At 47.0% G+C, this 23,307-nt stretch overlaps 1 protein-coding gene and 1 long non-coding RNA gene across 51 annotated transcripts in view; one reads left to right on the top strand and one right to left on the bottom strand.

Annotated features, from left to right (window-relative positions):
• The window catches only part of LOC132451514 (uncharacterized), a 145,303-nt gene extending 125,780 nt beyond the window's left edge, over positions 1–19,523 (bottom strand). Inside the window, exon 1 of the long non-coding RNA XR_009524127.1 lies at positions 18,814–19,523. This is a non-coding gene — a long non-coding RNA (uncharacterized LOC132451514). The remainder of the gene's footprint in view (positions 1–18,813) is intronic.
• Positions 1–23,305, top strand: part of LOC132451362 (NACHT, LRR and PYD domains-containing protein 3-like) — a 172,615-nt gene extending 149,310 nt beyond the window's left edge. For 42 of the 50 annotated variants that reach the window (XM_060043754.1, XM_060043759.1, XM_060043753.1 and 39 more), the window contains 6 exons: positions 15,746–15,919; positions 17,114–17,287; positions 18,486–18,659; positions 19,521–19,694; positions 19,872–19,918; positions 21,852–23,305. In XM_060043754.1, the coding sequence (XP_059899737.1) occupies positions 15,746–15,919; positions 17,114–17,287; positions 18,486–18,659; positions 19,521–19,694; positions 19,872–19,918; positions 21,852–22,402 (1,294 nt within the window). In that variant the 3' untranslated portion in view covers positions 22,403–23,305. Of the gene's footprint in view, positions 1–3,228; positions 3,326–3,532; positions 3,650–5,563; positions 5,681–5,891; positions 5,959–6,110; positions 6,340–13,546; positions 15,375–15,745; positions 15,920–17,113; positions 17,288–18,485; positions 18,660–19,520; positions 19,695–19,871; positions 19,919–21,851 lie in introns of all 50 variants that reach the window. The other 8 variants (XM_060043760.1, XM_060043803.1, XM_060043800.1 and 5 more) reach the window with 7 other exon arrangements.
• Positions 23,306–23,307: the final 2 nt, after the last annotated feature.

Here is a 23,307-nt window from a genome sequence, read left to right as displayed (position 1 = left end):
CATGTTCAGTTATTAAAGATACGTGCTCACCTGTTGATGAAAGTCTGCTGCTTCTATTGTTTTAGTCCTTTGTTTTAGTGTTTATTGTGTACATGTAAGGGACTATTTTCTGTCTTATTTGTTAATGAAGCATAATTGCAATAAACAACTCAGTGGATCCAACTGAATGTTCTCGTGTGTTCAGCCGATGATTTCTCGTTTTATTAGTGAATAATAAGTGCCTTAAGAATATTAATATATTAATCAGAAATTATTAATGGAACAACAAATGTTTTTCCGATATTATTCTTGGACCTCCTCCCTTGGATTTGGTTGGGGGGGGGGGGGTTCTCAGTGTCTCTGTCAGTTGTAGAAAGAAACCATAGACAGACGGCCGGACACTCTCTCTCTCTCTCTCCATCTCTATTATTGTAATACAATCCTCCCCCACAGACTGGTGCTCAAACTGTCTGACATTGGCATACCACACTCAACCTGCCTTTGGATTAAGGACTTTTGAACGGACCGCACTCAGAGGGTAAGAGTGGGCCCCCACACCTCCACCGCCCTCAGCCTCAGCCCTGGCGCCCCACAGGGCTGTGTGCTGAGTCTCCTGCTCTATACCCTCTATACCCACGACTGCGCTCCCGCCCACCACAGCAACACCTTCGTCAAATTCGCAGATGACACCACAGTAGACACCACCAGCAGAGACTATACTTCCTGAGAGTTCTCAGGAGGAACCACATCCCCCAGAAACTGCTGGTGTCCTTCTACCGCTGCTCATGTAGAGCATATTGACCTACTGTCTGTGTGTCTGGTTCTCAAGCTGCACTGTGGCACAGAGGAAAAGGCTCCAGGGGGTCATAAAGGCAGCGCAGAAAATCACCGGCTGCCCTCTTCCCTCTCTGGACGAACTGCACAGCTCCCGCTGCCTTATAGAGGCCAAATCCGTCCTGCAGGACTCATCACACCCCGGTCACAAACTGATCGAACTACTGCCATCAGGCAGGAGATACAGGTAAATGAAAACGAGAACAAACAGACTACAAAACAGTTTTTATCCAACAGCCATAACCTCACTAAATGTTGCTACCAGAGCGTAGTTGTGTTGTGTGTCACATTTGTGTAGGCACATTTATAAATGTGAATGTTTGTGTGGGTGTGCCTTATGTGTTTTTTTAGTGTACTTAGTTGATTATAGTTTTTATTTATTTATTTATATGTACTACCTCAATGTGATGTTTTTGCACTGAACAAGGAATGCACTTAATTTCGTTGTACTTTACGTTACAATGACAATAAAGATATTCTATTCTATTCTATTGTGCAATTGTTCAGTTAAAGGCTGTAGATAAAACACAATGAGATAGATTACATGTCTCGTACGTGCCGTCACGCTCCTGTAACTAGCGTGGACAAGACCGACAATCTCCCCACCGGCATAACTGTAACTCTCCACATGCCCAAACTCATAATGGTGTTCACCCCTTTGGATGCTTTTATCCTCCCCTTGGAAAAAAACTAACATTATCAAACTTCTTCACGAAAATGTTTAGTTTTCTTTGCATGTAAAATTATCATTTAAATCCACAAACATCATATGTGTAACCCGGGGCATATAAAGACTGGGACCTGAAAGTAATGACTTTCTCTCCATTGAAACCCATTCATATTCTTCGATCTCATAGGTCCCATGGGCTGTACCGGAAGGGGCGTGGCTTCACCACTCTGTAGGTCCATGACTAGCCCTAGGCTAACGACTTGCCCAACGTCTTGCCCAACCCGGGATAACGTCAAACTGTTGCCGTGTTAACGGGACTAAACACCAACCGCCGCAGTGTGGGCAGCTGGGGCTGGGGGAGGGCTGCGGGGGGACGGGGCGCGCCACCCCTCCTCGTCCCAGCCGCCGGCGTGGCCGTCGACGGGCCAGACGTCGGAGGGTGGCGGAGGACGGGGTCCCCGAACGGCGCTCCAACGGCCCCCTACGACGGATCAGGTGGGGGCCCCGAAGGAGGTGGTCCCCGACCACACCCCCAGGGCTCCTGCTGACTCTGGGGTCTGGCAGACGAGGGCCTTCGCTAAGGATTCTGGGGGTTCTCCTGTTCTAGGGGTGGGACCGTTTCGGGGCCCTCCTGGGTCATTAGTGGTTGGTAAACTAATCAGGGTTCATGGGTTGGGGTTTATCGATGTCGGGGTGTGTTGGTGACTCTTGTGTTCATGTTGTGTTCATTGCACCATTACTGAAAGTGTTAGTATGGTTGAATGGCGGCGTGTGTTTTAGTGTGTACCGTGCTGGGAGTTTATTCACATTTTTAGTTTGACCACATGTTACCGGTTAGCTATGTTGGGTGTCCGCTAGCAACACAAGTGTTTTGTTTTATTTGTGCAGATCCTGCTGTACAAATCACAAATATACCTTTGAAAGAGAACGTTGTGTTTGTCCTGTCTTTCAGTCCTTCAGACCCAATCACAACCGTTACACCTGCTGCGCAAATATTCAAATTAGCCACGTGCGCCAAACCGAAGATAGACGCAACGTGAATAACTGATTGTTGTGCATTGTTGTGCATAGGTAGGCCTACTGCAGGGTTAGTTGTGGTTGGTTCTGGTCTTGGTGAAACAGCCTAGCCTTGGAGTTGGAGTGTGTGATTGTGCGAGAGTCAGCCATGGTGATGTTTGGCTTGTTGTGGGCTTTGTGTATGTGTTCAATGATGTATCTTTCTGATCGTATGAGCTGTAGATGGATGGTTAAATAATGTCACTAGATCGGACATACTGCAGACTCTCATTATGAAGTGCACTGATTGTGTGCCCGTCTCCCATATGCTATATACCTGGCATTTATTCAGTTCATTGTTCTTCTGAGTGTGGCCAGAATGGTACCAGTTATTGTCGTGTTTGCATTGTAATGCACAACTTTGCCTCTCCTTGTTATAAAATAACAAGCATCCCAACAACTTTAGCTAATGCAGGCTCCTATCAGTGTTGCTTTACCTAATAGCCTGGCCCTGCACACCGCCGCGCTGAACCCTCCGGCAGCGGTTGAAGGGCGGTTACCCACCTGCCACGAGAAATTTCCTCCCGTTTGTCGCGCCCCACCTGTCACGTCTCTTCCCCACCGGTGGGGCGCACCCCACACTTTGAGAACAGCTCCTTTAACGTGACGCAGTCACAATGTTCTCTCTCAAAAAACAGCTAAAGTCAAAATGGCAAATGAAGTGATGGATGAGTTGTGTTTGTGTCCAGGTCTCCAGTCTACTATGGATGAGGAGAGAGAGGAGGGGGGTCCTACCTCTAAGACCACTCTGTCTGGGGAACATGGCCGCCGGAGCAAAGCTAAGAGGTAAGAAGAGGATCTCTCTGTCTGTGACTGTTGTCCATCTCAGAGCTCAGCAGTGATGCATCATGACTCCATCATTAGTCTGAGTAAAAGCTGTGTGTGTGTGTGTGTGTGTGTGTGTGTGTGTGTGTGTGTGTGTGTGTGTGTGTGTGTGTGTGTGTGTGTGTGTGTGTGTGTGTGTGTGTGTGTGTGTGTGTGTGTGTGTTGAAGCCCAGAGAAGCAGGAGAGAGCAGACTCCCCTGGACCCAGCTGTGTCTCCTTGAAGAGTGAATGGTCTATGGGTATACCATTGAACTTTAAAGATGGACGCCCCTCCAGAGAGGAGAGGTAGGACTTTCAAACAGACGAGGAAAACTGACCAGTTGGTTGTTATCAGACTCGTTTACACTGCGCGAGGTAAATTGCCTGCTTGAGCTAGAACCCCAATTTACCCTCCCGGACCCTACACACATTGGCGGTTTATTGGGTTTCATTTTGATGTAAATGCGACGGCTCCGCGGTTCCAGGGGGGCTTGGGTAGAGGTGTTGCGCTGTCTGCAAGGAGACAACGCAGCATATCATCATGAGCAGTTCTAACTGAAAAGAAAGGAATCTGCGAGCTGCTGACCATGTAAGAGAAGGTGATGCAGTCGCATTAAACAAAGAAAGATGGTGCGATCTACGAGAGAGACCAGAGGAACTGTCCTTACGAGGCCTTTGTCGGGATAAAAAGCAAGTGGTCAGCAAACAAATAATATGTTGCGTTTTTGCACTTGTTAATAGTTAATCGCGCTTGTAGCCTACACTCAGACTTGAACTCATTCTTGCATGCGGGTGTCTTCATTCACAAAAACATTCGGGATCGAGCAGAGTCTCCCATGCATAGAACAATGTGTGGCGCAGCGCCACAGAATCAACACCGAGCGCCACAAATTGATTCTGCTTTTTTTTTTTTTTTAGGTTTTAGCGATTTTGAAATATAAATATCGATCCGTTCGTACATCTCCGCGTAGCAATCTTTCTCCCTGTCATTCTCGTTCACAGACGCACACAGAGACAAGCGCGCATACATGCCAATGGTGCGCGGGTACACTACCACTTATTGGATAAACCTGCGTATCATACACGCACTGACTGCGGATTCACCCGCTCATCCTCTCAATGCACCTACAAAGGCAAACCCGAAGCAGCAGGAATGTAAAAAGGGATAGTGTATAGAACGCCGGTAATTATCGGGAAAATAAGCCCAGACAGGGCGAACTTGCTTCGCCCTGAAGGGGCTTATTTTCGATCATGACCGGCGATGTTCTCTACATATCCCGCTTATTACACGGCTACTTGCCAAAACGAAACAATAACTTCACATGGTGTGTCTTTTTACAATTTATTTGATACCACCAGCATTCTCAGTGTTGATCAGCAGAGAAATAGTCTGCCAAAGACGCTGACGTCGCTTAGCAACCAAAGACGCTGGGGTTGACAAGTTACCGGAACTTGCAGAGTAAGACTTCATTAGAGGCGAAAAATCTGTTGTTTTCCTTGACAGCGGTCAATTATACTCATGATTATACTTAGCAACGGTGAATTATCAAATATAATTCACCGCCGGAAGTTGTGAAGGTCCCATGCAAGTGAACGGAGCGTTCCATGGCATTGAGAAGACCCATGTAATAATTGCGATTAATGTGAAATGCTATGTATGTATATTAAATTTAGATAAATTAAATTTAGATAAATTACGGTGTTAGACCCCCAGGCCGTTCTGCCGGCGATTTAAATTCGCTCTGCAGCAGATCGGGAAGTCTCCCGGTGGGCCGGCTCTCTTTTTCTTTTGACTCCGTGCGCAGCCCCGCCTTCTCCAGTGAACCAAGAAAGCCTGACGAACGGGGGATTTTACCCCCGCTGTCTCACTGAACAACACGAACCCGAGCGCGCCAGCCAATTGAACGAAGCCCTTTCCATTAAATAAGTATTTTCCACCGATCGCGACCATCGCAGAAAGTGTTGAAAACTTAAACAGAAAAATGTGTAAGTCAGTGCCCGCAAAATTCTCTTCGTCCCGAAGTCGACCCGAGAGAGAATAAAAATCCTCCCGATGACAATTAATTACGTCCCCGGGACGTCGTTAATTTTAATCCCTGGTGTGTGTGTGTGTGTGTGTGTGTGTGTGTGTGTGTGTGTGTGTGTGTGTGTGTGTGTGTGTGTGTGTGTGTGTGTGTGTGTGTGTGTGTGTGTGTGTGTGTGTGTGTGTGTGTGTTGAAGCCCAGAGAAGCAGGAGAGAGCAGACTCCACTGGACCCAGCTGTGTCTCCTTGAAGAGTGACTGGTCTATGGGTAAACCATTGAACTTTAAAGATGGACGCCCCTCCAGAGAGGAGAGGTAGGACTTTCAAACAGACGAGGAAAACGGACCAGTTGGTTGTTATCAGACTCTACTGATATCTACAAGTCTGGGGAAATATAAGTGTGTGTGTGTGTGTGTGTGTGTGTGTGTGTGTGTGTGTGTGTGTGTGTGTGTGTGTGTGTGTGTGTGTGTGTGTGTGTGTGTGTGTGTGTGTGTGTGTGTGTGTGTGTGTGTGTGTTCCTCACAGACACCAGAAGAGGTCAAAGGTTACCAGTGCTCAGTCTCTACAGCAGCATCAAACAGAGCTGATCAAGGTGTGTAAATGTCCACCAAGACGTTTGACTTCAGCTCTCCATGAACATTAGAAAGCATCTCTTGTCCAGCGGGACGTGAATCCAGGAAAGATGCGTCTGATGTCCTCAGTGAGTTCAGAGTAAAGTTCTCCTTGATGTTTGTTCTGTTCCAGAGGGCTGAGGAGAACGCACACGCTTTTCTAGACAAGGAGCTGAAGAAGCTCTGGAGGGATCTCTTCTCAGATTACCCACAATGCTCAGAGGGTCAGAGAGTGGAGGAGGAGGAGGTGGATGGTAAGAAGGAGGAGCAGAGGAGGCGCGCCATAGAGGGAGTGGTGGACATCACAAAGCTCTGCCTGATGGAGATGAACCAGGAGGAACTGGCCGACACACTGGGGGGCGGTAAGAGACTCTTATCTTGAAAATACAGAAGAAATACACATTTTGAGGAGCAATTTATGTCTCGTGACAGTTGCCAATTTACCATGAACACACTTGCACACATGAACAACACCGATGATCTCCGTCGATCTCCGTCATTCACTCTGCCTAACTCTGGCTGAATCAGCGGGTTTGGGCGTTAGAGCGCCCTCTGGTGGACAAACATTATTATTATTATTTTTTTTTTATATTAATTTATCGGCCATTATAAATGCCGATACCGAATAGTTAGAAAAATGCCTAATATCGGCCGATAATATCGGCCTGCCGATATATCGGTCGGGCTCTAGTGGAGACCATGGTTCCCGCGGGTCCTTAAAAAGTCTTACTTTTTTTTGTGTAAAATTAAGGCCATAAATTGTCTTAAATTTACTGTAAATTTGCTCTAGGTATTACATTTTGCAGAGGGTTTTTTAAGACTAGGGGAAATTGTCGCGCACAACAAATCACCTAGTGCGTCTTTTGATTACGGCATTTTCAGGAGTTTTACGTTACGTTAACGTTGACATCAGTCATCGGGGGGCCGGTTGCATCTGCAGCCTGCAGCTGCGTCTGTAGGCTAACTTGCTGGCGCTACTTTTAGCTAGTGACGGTTGACATCATTAGGCCAACTTGCGCTACTTTCAGGATGGGACAGTGCAAATTCAATGAGAAATGGTTTGAGGAGGATACGTTTCGGGGGTGGTTGGAGAAGGCAGGTGACTACGAGGCAAGGTGTTGTTTATCCCGAAAGGCATTCATACTAGGGACCATGGGAGCAAAAGCTCTTGAGTCCCACATGAGGTCGCAGAAATATATCCGATACTCCGTGGCAGCTACAGGACCACACCGATGCCCGTATTATTTGAAAGAAGTGGACTGAAAAGTTCAGCATCCGTGGCTAGTACTTCACATCAGACGGCGTTAACCGGCTTTGTGTCGCCACCAGAAACCCAGAAGGCGGAGGTATTGTGGGTTCTCCACACGGTGAGCAGACATAATTCCTTCAAATCGAACGAGGACATTAGTAACGTCTTGGCTGATATGTTCCCAGATTCTGAGTTTGCGAAGTCGTTCACCTGCGGTGAAAACAAAACGGCCTATCTAGCCAAATACGGGATCGCATCTTTCATAAAAAGAGAGCTGTCACGCAGCGTAAACGATAAACAGTACGTCCTCATGTTCGATGAGTCAACAAAACCACTAAAAGCAAACAGATGGATATCCATGTGAGGTACTGGCCCACGGACGACACCGACAGCCATGTCTTATCGCGGTACTATGGATCACAGTTCATGCTGGATCATTTTAATGTAAGTATTCCAAACAGTAAATTAATTGAATTGTGTGACAGACTTTTTCCCAAAAATCATATTCGAAGTTTGTTTGTTTATTAATATTAATATTAGAATATTTATTAATAATATTATGACCATTCAATTCCTTCAGTTAGACCTGGATTGGGCTTCGCGGGGTTTGTTTACCGGCGTTGCTATGGTTACCGGTCCTGCGTGTTCCGACGGTTTATTAGGTATCTAATAAATCGCTGTCTGATCAATACTTCATTCAATGCCTCTTCCGTGGTCATTACAATATTATGAGTAGACTGCGTCGGGTTCTCCGACGCTCTCCCTCTTGGCCTGCCATAACAGGTTAGAATATTAAGGGCTGCCTAATATTTGTTTGAATTTTGATTTATTTTTTGATATTCGCATTATATTCGAATAAGGAAGTTCGGCTTCAAAGCGTGTGCGTGTGTGTGTGTGTGTGTGTGTGTGTGTGTGTGTGTGTGTGTGTGTGTGTGTGTGTGTGTGTGTGTGTGTGTGTGTGTGTGTGTGTGTGTGTGTGTGTGTGTGTGATCACTGTCAGCCGTGTTTACATGGACACATCTGATCCGCATAGATGTGGAAGAACAGCTCAATCGGAATAGAAAAGGATCATATAATACGCCTCAATCGGAATACAATTATCTGTTCGTAATATAATTCTATTCGGCTACAGAAGAGGTGGTGTAGTCTGCTATAATCGACATGCATACACTTATTCCGATTAGTTTGGGGTTTAACTTAGGAAAGCTGCAGTAGTTCGCATTTGGTCCACTCCGCACTCCAAACTTGACCGCTGTCAAGGACGGTGGATTTATTGCCTGATTCATGTCTTTGTTAACACTCCGTAGTAGTTACAGTAGTCCGGTAACATATCAACCCCAGCGTGTCCGGTTGCTAAGCGACGGGTCATGGGTGACTATGAGTGACACGGGTGGGTTAATGTCGGGTTAATGTAGCGTATCGTCGTGTCCGCGCGCTTCCGAGATAACTTTGCAAGAGTACTACTACTGCTAGTACTACGGCTACGGTTGATGTGTATAAGTGACTCAATTATACACACCTTTTCTATCAAATAATTTTTTGGGTCTTAATTTATGTATGTGTTGGTCTTAAAAAGTCTTAAAAAGTCTTAAATTTGACTTTAAAAATGGTGCAAGAACCATGGAGAAAATCTTTCCTCTTTGGGGTTAAATGGTTTGATCCAGTATGTAGGGTTGTTGTGGGGTATCAGGTTAAATGGTTTGATCCAGTATGTAGGGTTGTTGTAGGGTATCAGGTTAAATGGTTTGATCCAGTATGTAGGGTTGTTGTGGGGTATCAGGTTAAATGGTTTGATCCAGTATGTAGGGTTGTTGTAGGGTATCAGGTTAAATGGTTTGATCCAGTATGTAGGGTTGTTGTGGGGTATCAGGTTAAATGGTTTGATCCAGTATGTAGGGTTGTTGTGGGGTATCAGGTTAAATGGTTTGATCCAGTATGTAGGGTTGTTGTGGGGTATCAGGTTAAATGGTTTGATCCAGTATGTAGGGTTGTTGTGGGGTATCAGGTTAAATGGTTTGATCCAGTATGTAGGGTTGTTGTGGGGTATCAGGTTAAATGGTTTGATCCAGTATGTAGGGTTGTTGTGGGGTATCAGGTTAAATGGTTTGATCCAGTATGTAGGGTTGTTGTAGGGTATCAGGTTAAATGGTTTGATCCAGTATGTAGGGTTGTTTTGGGGTATCAGGTTAAATGGTTTGATCCAGTTTGTGGGGTTGTTGTGGGGTATCAGGTTAAATGGTTTGATCCAGTATGTAGGGTTGTTGTGGGGTATCAGGTTAAATGGTTTGATCCAGTATGTAGGGTTGTTGTGGGGTATCAGGTTAAATGGTTTGATCCAGTATGTAGGGTTGTTGTGGGGTATCAGGTTAAATGGTTTGATCCAGTATGTAGGGTTGTTGTGGGGTATCAGGTTAAATGGTTTGATCCAGTATGTAGGGTTGTTGTGGGGTATCAGGTTAAATGGTTTGATCCAGTATGTAGGGTTGTTGTGGGGTATCAGGTTAAATGGTTTGATCCAGTATGTAGGGTTGTTGTGGGGTATCAGGTTAAATGGTTTGATCCAGTATGTAGGGTTGTTGTGGGGTATCAGGTTAAATGGTTTGATCCAGTATGTAGGGTTGTTGTGGGGTATCAGGTTAAATGGTTTGATCCAGTATGTAGGGTTGTTGTAGGGTATCAGGTTAAATGGTTTGATCCAGTATGTAGGGTTGTTGTAGGGTATCAGGTTAAATGGTTTGATCCAGTATGTAGGGTTGTTGTGGGGTATCAGGTTAAATGGTTTGATCCAGTATGTAGGGTTGTTGTGGGGTATCAGGTTAAATGGTTTGATCCAGTATGTAGGGTTGTTGTGGGGTATCAGGTTAAATGGTTTGATCCAGTATGTAGGGTTGTTGTGGGGTATCAGGTTAAATGGTTTGATCCAGTATGTAGGGTAATGGTGGGGGTCTCAGGTTAAAGAATGTTAAACATCATCATTACCAGAACCAAATCACCTGACGACATCACCCCCATTCTCGTCCGACTACACTGGCTCCCTGTCCAACACCGGATTGACCTTAAAACCCTTCTGCTCACTGACAAAGCCCTCCACAACGTGGCCCCCACTTATCTCCCCGACCTCCTCCAGGAGGACAGGCCCTGCCGCTCCCTTCGTCATCCTCAGCTGGTCTTCACCGTCCCCACCTCCCGCCTCAGCACCGTGGGTGCTAGGGCTCTCAGCACCGTGGGTGCTAGGGCTCTCAGCACCGTGGGTGCTAGGGCTCTCAGCACCGTGGGTGCTAGGGCTCTCAGCACCGTGGGTGCTAGGGCTCTGAGCACCGTGGGTGCTAGGGCTCTGAGCACCGTGGGTGCTGGGGCTCTCAGCACCGTGGGTGCTAGGGCTCTGAGCACCGTGGGTGCTAGGGCTCTCAGCACCGTGGGTGCTAGGGCTCTGAGCACCGTGGGTGCTAGGGCTCTGAGCACCGTGGGTGCTAGGGCTCTCAGCACCGTGGGTGCTAGGGCTCTCAGCACCGTGGGTGCTAGGGCTCTGAGCTGAACTGAAAGAGACACCCTGACAACGTTGAACTCCCTCCTCATAACACATGTGCTCCCACTGGCCTTCTCGCTGTAATGACCCCCTACCGTGGGTTCCCCTCGTATCCCCGTTGTGCTGCTGTTCTTACCCCCTCCTACCTGGGTCTCCTCACTGTTCTTACCCCCTCCTACCTGGGTCTCCTCACTGTTCTTACCCCCTCCTACCTGGGTCTCCTTACTGCTGTTCTTACCCCCTCCTACCTGGGTCTCCATTGTGTTCTTACCCCCTCCTACCTGGGTCTCCTCACTGTTCTTACCCCCTCCTACCTGGGTCTCCTCCCTGTTCTTACCCCCTCCTACCTGGGTCTCCTCACTGTTCTTACCCCCTCCTACCTGGGTCTCCTCACTGTTCTTGCCCCCTCCTACCTGGGTCTCCTCACTGCTGTTCTTACCCCCTCCTACCTGGGTCTCCTCACTGTTCTTACCCCCTCCTACTTTGGTCTTATGTCTTGTTTTGATCATGCTGTTGGCGATGCAGCTCTTGCTGTTTTTGACCCTAGATTGTTTTATGAAATGTAAGGCGACCTTTGGGTGTCACTAAAGGCGCCTTGAAATAAAATGATATTCAATGTAATTATTATTATTATTATTATTATTAATAATAATATTAAACATAAACTGCAGATCAACAGCAGAACATCTCTGTTGAAAAGACACAGCACTATCTTGTTGTATCAGCATGTCATTTTACACCAATTCATTATCATTATTATTATCATTAGACAAATCATATCGCTGGGTAAAAACGAAAAGTCCTGACCATTTTGAACCTGTAACATGTAGTCTTGGTCACGACCGGCTTCTCAGACCACAAGTTATGGAGCCACATTAACATTAATCATTATACTGCTGACCAACAGCAGAACAACTCAGTGGAAGTGATGAAACCCTGTCTTGATGTATCAGCATAGCAAATCACTTTACACTGATTCACTATCATTATTACTATCATTCGACCATTCAGATTGCTGTGCAAATAATAGTCCTTAACAGGGCTGCTCGAATTTGGAAAAATGAGAATCACGATTTTTTTGGTCAAGATTGAAATCACGATTCTTCAAACGATTCTTCTTGAGTTTGAAAATAAAATGCATTTATTCGGCATTTAAACAAAATAAACACGGTAACTGAGTTTTCAAAATTCTTAAACTACACGGTATACAAACTGTTCAAATAAAATATAATGAACAAATAAATATGTATCCAGCTGTAATTTCTAAAAAAATTCAATGAACTTCAATGAATAAAATAAATATACTAGAAAATTAAATATGACAGGTTGTAATCGATGTCTGTCCTGCTGTCGTCGGGGTTGTGGTCTTGTGTTTTTCTTTCTTTGCCAATTCGTCGTAAGCGACTTTGTGATTGCGTCTCAGGCCCCGTCCAAACTAATCCGGGTAAATATAAAAAAGCACATTGTTCCGTTTTCTCCCCACGGAAGGGGTAACCCGGTGTACAAAGAATATTACTCGGTATTCCACTTTTGTTTGTTTATTTTTTAACAAAGGGAAAGCAGCTAATAAATCAAGTGGCTGCACACCGGGTCAAAGTTATGTACCAATAATACAACTCTTGCGCCACCTTTTTATTGGGCGAACACCAGTCACATGGACCCACAGCACACTGTTCTCTTAAAGAGGCACTACACCATTGGGCTGCCGAGCCTCAGACGTTTATCAATAACTTAAATAAGTAAATAAGAAATAAATAGACTACACAAATGGTAGACCTCCACAGAAAACACAACACACATCCTCAATGAAAACGTTCACCGTCCACACTATCGTTTTCATATCGTTTTCCGGGATGTTTTGCATCCACCTTCCACACTGAAATTATTTTGATACACAGTTGTTGTCATGGTTACGCAACTCCGCCACGCCTCTCTGTTTAGATTACAGGCGTGCGATCAGTTGATATTTACAGTTGATCAGCTGGTTTATCATTTTCGACCCGGTCTTGTCCAGAAACGGCGCTTCAAGTACGGTTTGAACTGCCGTCTTTCGGTTTTTTTACCATCACTTAAGAACATCAAGTCATCAAGTCATCAATGTCGAGTTGTATCTGGAGATAAATTAGTACATTGTACAGAGAGATAATCTTTTGCATTTCACCTGCCATTTTTTTGATGAGCGTCTCGGTCTCGAGTGCAAGCTTGGCAAGCTTGGCACAGTGTCATGGCAACCGAACGTCATCGTTTCTGAAAGCCTCCGTCTACCCTGTCCACACTACAACGTGAACCCAGCGTTTTCACATCAATCCACCTCATCGATCGTTTTCGAAAAGCATAGTTTTCAGTGTTTTACCCTTTTTATCGAGTAAACGCGGCTGTCCTCCCTCTGCCATCTCGCTCGTGCTGTTTTCTGAATAAGGTCACCACACACACACAGCTCGCGGGGGCCGCGTTGAATGCTCTGGGGGAGGGACTGAATTGCGCATGCGAGTCTCTTTCACAAGACCTCATAGACAACGGAAAATTCCAAAAGAATCATTCCAACTCGACGATATTATTAATTTGGAGATCGTTTGACCCAAGAATCTAAATCGTGATAAAAATTTGATTAATCGCACAGCCCTAGTCCTTAACACTTTGAATCTGTAACATGCAGTCCTCCACAACCAGCTTTTCCGACCACAAGTAATGAAGCGACTAAATATAATGAAGTTGGTAATTTAACAGGAAATATTGAACTGGTTCCACTGATCACAGTCCACTAACTGATGTCATCTGTTGTTTTCTCATTTAGGATCTGCTGCTGTCGATTGCCAACATAAAATGAAGTATAATTTGAAGAAGAAGTTCAGGTGTGTGTTTGAGGGAATCGCTAAAGCAGGAAAGCGAACAGATCTGAACGACTTCTACACAGAGATCTTCATCACAGAGGGAGGCAGTGGAGAGGTCAACAAGGAACATGAGGTCAGACTGATTGAAACAGCTTCCAGGAAACCAGCCAAGGAAGAAACACCAATCAGATGTGAGGACATCTTTAAACCCTTACCTGGACACGATCAACCAATCAGGACGATAATGACAACTGGAGTGGCCGGCATTGGTAAAACCGTCTTAACACACAAGTTCACTCTGGACTGGGCTGAAGGCAAAACCAACCAGGACATACACTTCACATTTCTCCTCACTTTCAGAGAGCTGAATTTACTGAAAGGGAAAAAGTTTAGCTTGGTGGAACTTCTTTATCTACTCTTTATTGAGACCCAAGAAGCAGGAATCTGCAGATACGACGGGTTCCAAGTTGTCTTCATCTTGGATGGTCTGGATGAGTGTCGACTTCCTCTGGACTTCCAGAGAAACCCGATCTGGACTGATGTCACAAAGTCCACCTCGGTGGATGTGCTGCTGACCAACCTCATCAGGGGCGACCTTCTTCCCTCTGCTCGCATCTGGATAACCACACGCCCTGCAGCAGCCAATCAGATCCCTGCTGAGTGTGTTGACATGGTGACAGAGGTGAGGGGGTTCACCGACCAACAGAAGGAGGAGTACTTCAGGAAGAGATTCAGAGAGGAGAAGCTGGCCAGCACAATCATCTCCCACGTCAAGAAATCACGAAGCCTCCACATCATGTGTCACATCCCAGTCTTCTGTTGGATCACTGCTTCAGTTCTGGAGGACATCTTCAAAAAATCCCAGATCGAAGAGATGCCCAAGACCGTGACTCAGATGTACAGCCACTTCCTGAGGGTTCAGTCCATACAGGGGGACAGGAAGTACCATGGGAGGGCTGAAACAGATCCAGACTGGAGCTCAGAGAACAGGAAGATCATTGTTTCTCTGGGAAAACTGGCTTTTAACCAGCTGGAGAGTGGCAACCTGATCTTCTACGAGGCAGATATGGCAGAGTGTGACATCGATATCAAAGCAGCCTCAGTGTACTCAGGAGTGTTCACCCAGATCTTTAAAGAGGAGTGTGGGCTGTACCAGGACAAGGTGTTCTGCTTTGTCCATCTGAGCATCCAGGAGTTTCTGGCTGCCCTTTATGTCTTTATGTCCTTCATCGATACTGGTGTCAATCTGCTCTCAGAAGAACCACCAACCTCCAGTAAAGATAAACTCCTCCTCCACCAGAGTGCTGTGGACAAGGCCTTACAGAGTGAGAACGGACACCTGGACTTGTTCCTCCGCTTCCTCCTGGGCCTCTCTCTGGAGACCAATCAGATTGTCCTACGAGGTCTGCTGGGACAGAAAAAAAGATCACTGACCACTCAGATTAAAACAGGGCTGCTGCGACTGAAAGGAAGTAGCTCACAGACCAATAAGGGAACAGTGTCTTACATCAAGAAGAAGATAAAAGGAGATCTATCTCCAGAGAGAAGCATCAATCTGTTCCACTGTCTGAATGAGCTGAACGACTGTTCTCTAGTGAAGGAGATCCAACAGTACCTGACATCAGGAAGTCTCTCCGGAGAATCTCTCTCCCCTGCTCAGTGGTCAGCTCTGGTCTTCATCTTACTGACATCAGAAGAGGAGCTGGACGTGTTGGACCTGAAGAAATACTCAGCTTCAGAGGAGGGTCTTCTGAGGCTGCTGCCAGTGGTCAAAGCCTCCAAAACATCTCTGTAGGTTCACTAATAACATGTACTACCATACACACTACACAATATAAATACAACTGGAATATAAGGTTAAAATTAGGTGAAAAAGATCTCTGTGGGTTCATTATAACATGTATTACTATTCTGCTCATAACAGAATAAACATACTAGTTATAATAACATACAAAACACCTCTGTAGGTGTCCTACAAACGTGTAATGTATGACATTATACATAAGAGAATATTCACAACAATAGAATATAGAAGACATTTTATGCATCTAATTATTTAGTATGTTTGTTAAACTAATAAAATTCCTTCATTATTGAATAACTTCAAGATGTTTGTTATTTTAATCACAGTTCCTAACCTCTTCACTTTATTGTGTGTTCAGGCTGAATGGCTGCCATCTGTCAGAGAGATGCTGTGAAGCTCTGGCCTCAGCTCTCAGCTCCAACTCCTCTAGTCTGAGAGAGCTGGACCTGAGTACCAATGATCTGCAGGATTCAGGAGTGAAGCTGCTCTCTGCTGGACTGGGGAGTCCCCACTGTACGCTGGAAACTCTCAGGTCAGTTTTACCCAATGGTCAAACAGTTACACCACAAGGTTCTACATCAGAAGACATTTAACAGATTAACATCCGTAAAAGTGCGCACACGAAATGAAGCAGCACGCAACTGACACCCCCAAGTGCACAAATGCTGTCTAAAGGTACGGCCACACTGAACGCGTTATGCGCGTTAGAGGCTTTAGTAAATCCACATCTTTGCGTAGGGAACCATTGGTTTAGACGTGTAGATGTGTTAAACGCGCTAAAGCAGCACGTTAGGCGCGTTAGACTCGTTTTACGCACCTAAATAATCCGCCCAACACACCCACGAGCGGAGTTCAAAAAATTGAACTTTTTACGCTCCTACGCGTGACACTTAGCCGCGATAGCCAATCAGCATTGAGCTTGACCCGACGTCACTGGCAGAGAGACGGAGGACAGGCTCTCCGCAGCTCACATGGAGCGCCTGTACTTGGTGTCCTGACGGTAGATCCTGGCACCAACCCGGGTCAGCAGGTCATCAAACATGACCCCAGTCAGCTGAAAATACGTCTGGAACCGGCCGTCATCCAGGCGGAGTTCCTGGAGGAGGTGGTGAAACCCACCCAGCTGTGAGCGCCTACGGAGGATGTCATGCACCCAAACACGACGGCGTTTGGGTTTCCTGCTCTCCTCGAACTCCCACAACAAGTACAGCGCAGCGATGGTGGTGATCTCAGACATGTTTGTGGAGCAAAAGAAAAGGAGCGTGGGAAAATAAGTTTTGGGCGGGCTCATCTAGCTCCGTAGGCGCGTAAGGCGTGTTGAACCATTTTTGTGACACACAATGATGAAGCAGCAGGTTAGGCCTAATCCTACGAGCGTAACGCGTTCAGTTTGGCCGTACATTTTAGTTCTCGTGCTCGCAAAGTCATTCCTGAACGCCATGATGTTTATTCTCCTCACAACACAACATACATAATATATAAAACTCCTAATTATATACAAAACATTGCTTAACTTAATAACATGTGTTCCAATACAATACATAATATACAAAATACTGCATCAAAAAAGTTATATTAATATACAAATCGACTTTTCAAATACTGCAAAACAACTATCTTATTGTTAGACATTTGAATAACCACAATTTCTTCATTATGTAATAAGTTGAGGATGTAAGTTATTTTAATCACAGTTCCTAACATGTTCTCTTTATTGTGTGTGCAGGCTGAATGCCTGTCATCTGTCAGAGAGATGCTGTGAAGCTCTGGCCTCAGTTCTCAGCTCCAACTCCTCTAGTCTGAGAGAGCTGGACCTGAGTACCAATGATCTGCAGGATTCAGGAGTGAAGCTGCTCTCTGCTGGACTGGGGAGTCCACACTGTACACTGGAAACTCTCAGGTCAGTTTTACCCAATGGTCAAACAGGTACACCAAAAGGTTCAATATCAGAAGTTGTTTAACAGATTTAAAACCATAAAAGTGCGCACATATAGTGAAGCAGCAAGCAACTGTCACCCCCAAGCGTGCAAATGCTGTCTAAAGGTACGGCCACACTGAACGCGTTACGCACGTTAAAGGCGTAGAAAGGGAACCATTGGTTTAGGGGCGTAGATGCGTTACAAGCGCTAAAGCAGAGCGTTAGGTGCGTCAGACGCGTTTTACGCACCTACTTAACGCGGCCAACACACCTATGCGCCATACGCACCTAGGCGCGGAGTTCAATAAATGTAACATTTTACGCTCCTACGCGTGACACTCAGCCGCGATAGCCAATCAGCATTGAGCTTGACCCGACGTCACTGGCAGAGAGACGGAGGACAGGCTCTCCGCAGCTCATATGGAGCGCCTGTACTTGGTGTCCTGACGGTAGATCCTGGCACCAACCCGGGTCAGCAGGTCATCAAACATGGCCCCAGTCAACTAAAAATACGTCTGGAACCGGCCGTCATCCAGGCGGAGTTCCTGGAGGAGGTGGTGAAACCCACCCAGCTGTGAGCGCCTACGGAGGATGTCATGCTCCCAAACACGACGTCGTTTGGGTTTCCTGCTCTCCTCGAACTCCCACAACAAGTACAGCGCAGCGATGGTGGTGATCTCAGCCATGTTTGTGGAGCAAAAGAAAAGGAGCGGGGAAAAATAAGTTTTGGGCAGGCTCATCTAGCTCCGTAGGCGCGTTAGGCGTGTTGAACCATTTTTGTGACACACAATGATGAAGCAGCAGGTTAGGCCTAATCCTACGAGCGTAACGCGTTCAGTGTGGCCGTACATTTTAGTTCTCGTGCTCGCAAAGTCATTCCTCAACGCTATGATGTTTATTCTCCTCACAACACAATATACATAATATATAAAACTCCTAATTGTATACAAAACATTGCTTTAGATTAACTTAATAACATGTGTTCTAATACAATACATAATATACAAAATACTGCATCAAAAAGTTATATTAATATACAAATCGACTTTTCAAATACTGCAAAACAACTATCTTATTGTTAGACATTTGAATAACCACAATTTCTTCATTATGTAATAAGTTGAGGATGTAAGTTATTTTGATCACAGTTCCTAACCTGTTCTCTTTATTGTGTGTGCAGGCTGAATGGCTGCCATCTGTCAGAGAGATGCTGTGAAGCTCTGGCCTCAGTTCTCAGCTCCAACTCCTCTAGTCTGAGAGAGATGGACCTGAGTACCAATGATCTGCAGGATTCAGGAGTGAAGCTGCTCTCTGCTGGACTGGGGAGTCCACACTGTACACTGGAAACTCTCAGGTCCGTTTTCAGCCTCTTCAAACTGTGTCCTGGGGTTGTTTAATATGTAAGGGATGGTCCACGAATAGTTGGAACGTTATCGAAAAATAACTCATAAAACGGTATGCATGTTATACATGTTAAGTAACTCTGGCCCCCTGATGTTAGGGTTGACCTGTAAACTAATAGTATGTTATGTATGTTATATGTTATGTAGCTCTGGTCAGCTGATTTGAGGGTTAGGGGTTGACCTGTTAACTACTAGTATGTTATGTTTGTTACATGTTACGTAACTCTGGTCAGCTGATGTGAGCTGAGGAGTTGTCATTAGTGTAGACATGGGGATGAGGCTTTAGCCGTGCTGTGATCTGAATATAATGTATACATCACCATAGAGCTTCACTGGCCGTGGTAAAGTGAATCATATTGAACATTAAAGATGGACTTTATTAACTTCACATTAGTTTGGTGTTGTTCTGCTCATGTCCGGAACTGTGGGAGAGTCATGCCTGCTGACAAAACTCTCCCTGGTTCTACACAATGTTAGAACCTGTGAGGAAACGGTCTCAGCGTACCAAACACATCGGGTACGCTCCTTACTCTAACCGAACAATATCTCATTGAGTTGTAGCTATAGAGAAAAGAGCATTTGTCCAAGTCAAGGAAGTTCTGATGTCTGTGATGATGTCGTCTCCCCACTTCCTCTTCCTGTTCTCCTTGTCCTCTTTTCTCCTTGTCCTCCAAATGGAATGAATACGCTTTATAAACATGGTTTGTTTAGTATGAACTGCTCTCAACCAGAATTAACATAATAAAGTGTGTGTGTGTGTGTGTGTGTGTGTGTGTGTGTGTGTGTGTGTGTGTGTGTGTGTGTGTGTGTAGCTTGTCTGGCTGCCTGGTCACACAGGAAGGCTGTGCTTCTCTGGCCTCAGCTCTGAGCTCCAACCCCTCCCATCTGAGAGAGCTGGACCTGAGCTACAATCACCCAGGAGACTCTGGAGCTGCGGTGCTCTCTGCTGGACTGGAGGATCCACGCTGGAGACTGGACACTCTCAGGTATGGAGAGGACAGCTCACCACTCAGGGACAAAGTCTCCTACAAGGATTCAAGCCGCTGCTAGATGAAGTGGTTTGAAGAGGCAGCTGTCACTCATGTTGTGTAGAACGTTTATGAGACGGCAGATGATGAAGGTGAATGTTTCAACATGCTGCTCTCACTTTGTTTCCCCCCCAGTGTGGAGCACGGTGGAATGTGGAGGCTGAAACCAGCTCTAAAGAAGTGTAAGTGTCTGTTTGATTCATCACATCACACACTCACTATTGAGATGGAAAGTCCATCCACACAGCAGGAAGTGAGGTCACATCCTACTGTGAATGTATAATTACCTAAGGGATGTAATCTGACTCAAGGAATCTATAACCAAATAATATTATAAACCTGTGTACGTATTTAGTTTAGAGAGAGAGGAGACCAAAGCTACGTTTAACAATTTAATACAGACAATAAACTGCCCTAGAGATACACATTAAACACATTGCCATATAAACACTTCAATACACACTCACACTCTACCTCCCCAATGCTGTACCCTCCCTTTAACCCAATCACACAGCCCGCACACACGCAGACAGTCCGACCTGAGGCCCCTCGGTGGGCCTAACGAATGTCCTCGCGCTCGTAGTGCGGCGCCGCTGGGTCGTTGGTGCACTTGGAGTGGGGAGGGGGAAGGGGGTGAGTCGAAACTGCCGGATACAAAGGGGGGTGTTGGAGAGGGGGGACACCTCCCTTGTAGTTGGGGTGAAGATCGGCGGTGCTGCCTGGTAGGGGGCTTGAACCCGCCTCACGAACCTCGTCTGGATCGAGGGAGACCAGCTTCTTCCTGGTTCCCATCTGGCGACTAGGCCGCGAGCACGTGCTCCTGGATAGCACTCTTCACGAGAAACACTAGCGGGCGAACGGACGGCAAACGCACCTCTGTCTGCCGATACACCGTGCTGCCGACAGCACGAAACTCACGAATATTCTAATTCGCGACTTTACTAATAGTTCTCGACTTTACGTCCGCACCGTGCGGTTTCCAACTGCCGGTTGCAATACGAAAACCCTTCGCTAGTGGCCGACTACGCGAGACTGATTAATTGACTGCGCGAGTGACCGAGGGCGGAGGGGGAGGACTAGGGGTGAGGGGGAGGGGGAGGGGGGGTGACCGGCTGAGGGGGGAAGGGGAGGGGGGGTGAAGGGGCTGAGGGGGAGGGGGGGGGGATGGACCGGGTTGAGGGGGGGCTTAGGAGGGGGGGGGTGGTGACCGGCTGAGGGGGGGCTGAGGGTGAGGACTAGGGGGGGGGGGGAGGGGGGGTGATGGGGCTGAGGGGGAGGGGGGGTGACGGGGCTGAGGGGGGGGCTGAGGGTGAGGGGGAGGGGGGGTGACGGGGCTGAAGGGGGAGGACTAGGGGGGAGGGGGAGGTGGGGTGATGGGGCAGAGGGGGGTTGGGGAGGGGGAGGGGGGGTGACGGGGCAGAGGGGGGGGCTGAGGGGGAGGGGGAGGGGGGGGGTGACGGGGCTGAGGGGGGGGCTGAGGGGGAGGGGGGGGGTGACGGGGCTGAAGGGTGAGGACTAGGGGGGAGGGGGAGGGGGGGTGACGGGGCTGAGGGTGAGGGGGAGGGGGGGGGTGACGGGGCTGAAGGGTGAGGACTAGGGGGGAGGGGGAGGGGGGGTGACGGGGCTGAGGGGGGGGCTGAGGGGGAGGGGGGGTGACGGGGCTGAAGGGTGAGGACTAGGGGGGGGGGAGGGGGGGTGATGGGGCTGAGGGGGAGGGGGGGTGATGGGGCTGAGGGGGAGGGGGGGTGACGGGGCTGAAGGGTGAGGACTAGGGGGGAGGGGGAGGGGGGGTGACGGGGCAGAGGGGGGTTGGGGAGGGGGAGGGGGGCTGAAGAAGAAGAGAGAGCGATCACAAAAAGAAAGAGAATAAAAAGAAGAAGAGCAGCCTGGATCAAAGGAGAGATGTTTGTTGTTGATGCATTCATAATATTGTTGTTGATGTATTCATAACGTTATTGTTGAGGTGTGTGTATCTATGAATGTGTACATATGTACATGTATGTATGTGTTCATATCTATGTATATGTACACAGAGCGCAGGAGAACAGTACTAGTGATGATGATGATGATGATGAAGAGCGGTTCAGCAGCTCATCATGTCTGGTTCTCCCTCAGATGCCTGTGACCTCACACTGGACCCCAACACGGCCCACAGAGACCTCTCTCTGTCTGAGGACAACAGGGAGGTGACGTGGTTTGGAGTGGACCAGTCGTATCCGGATCACCCAGACAGATTTGACTCCCAGTCCCAGGTGTTGGGTAGAGAGGCTCTGACTGGCCGCTGTTACTGGGAGGTAGAGTGGGAAGGAGTGGTTGAGATAGGAGTGACATACAGAGGAATCACAAGGAGAGGACGGGGTGGTGACAGCAGGCTTGGAGTGAACAACAAGTCCTGGGTTCTTCATTGTTCTGATGGTGGTTACTCTGCCCGGTACAACGTTACAGTGACAGACCTCCCTCTCCCCCCCGCTGGCTCCACCAGAGTAGGAGTGTATCTGGACCGGCCTGCTGGCTCTCTGTCCTTCTACAGAGTGTCCCCAGGTGGAGGAGGGTCCTCAGACACACTGACACGCCTCCACACCTTCTGCTCCTCCTTCACCCAGGAGGACCTCCTCCCGGGGGTGTTGGTAGGGTGGGGGTCCTCAGCGTCTCTGTGTCGGTTGTAGAAAACAAAACGGGCCCGGAGCCCCGGGGGCCAACGTGTATATGTGCGTTTGTGAACGTGTAGTTGTGTGTGTTGTAGAACAATGGAGGGGGGGGTCAGCGGGGTGACTAGACTTTGTGCCCCGGCACACGCACAAACACACACGTACACTTACACACATACACGTTCACACACACATAGTCTCTCTCTCTCTCTCTCTCTCTCTCTCTCTCTCTCTCTCTCTCTCTCTCTCTCTCTGTCTCTCTGTCTCTCTCTCTCTCTCTCTCTCTCTCTCTCTCTCTCTCTCTCTCTCTCTCTCTCTCTCTCTCTCTCCCTCTCTCCCTCTGTCTCTCTGTCTCTCTGTCTCTCTCTCTCTCTCTCTCTCTCTCTCTCTCTCTCTCTCTCTCTCTCTCTCTCTATCTCTTTCTCTTTCTCTCTCTTCTTTAAAGTATAACATGATAAACCATGTAAAGACTTTTAAGATTTCCCATAGTTAGATAAGCACATTCATTATTGTAATTGTATATAAAATACCTATTGATGGTTAATCTTTGTATAATTTCAGACTTCACCAGTTTTGGTCATCAGGACTCTGATATAATTTTTGTCATAATCCTGATTTACGACCTGATTTAAAGCAGATTTTATGTTTTATTCATAATAACCAAGAGGTCTGTGGGATAATGTTGCATGTTGTAAATGACTTTAAACTGAATCTTGATTTTTTGTGTTCTGTTGGGAATCAAGCGGCCGCAGAACATGTTCAGTTATTAAAGATACGTGCACACCTGTTGATGAAAGTCTGCTGCTTCTATTGTTTTAGTCCTTTGTTTTTGTGTTTATTGTGTACATGTGAGGGACTATTTTTCTGTCTTATTTGTTATGAAGCATAATTGCAATAAACAACTCAGTGGATCCAACTCAATG

The sequence above is a fragment of the Gadus macrocephalus genome, chromosome 22 (genome assembly GCF_031168955.1).
Source record: "Gadus macrocephalus chromosome 22, ASM3116895v1".
Lineage (NCBI taxonomy): Eukaryota > Metazoa > Chordata > Actinopteri > Gadiformes > Gadidae > Gadus > Gadus macrocephalus.
The sequence above is the reverse complement of the archived record's forward strand: the minus strand, read 5'-3'. Positions and strand labels throughout refer to the sequence as shown.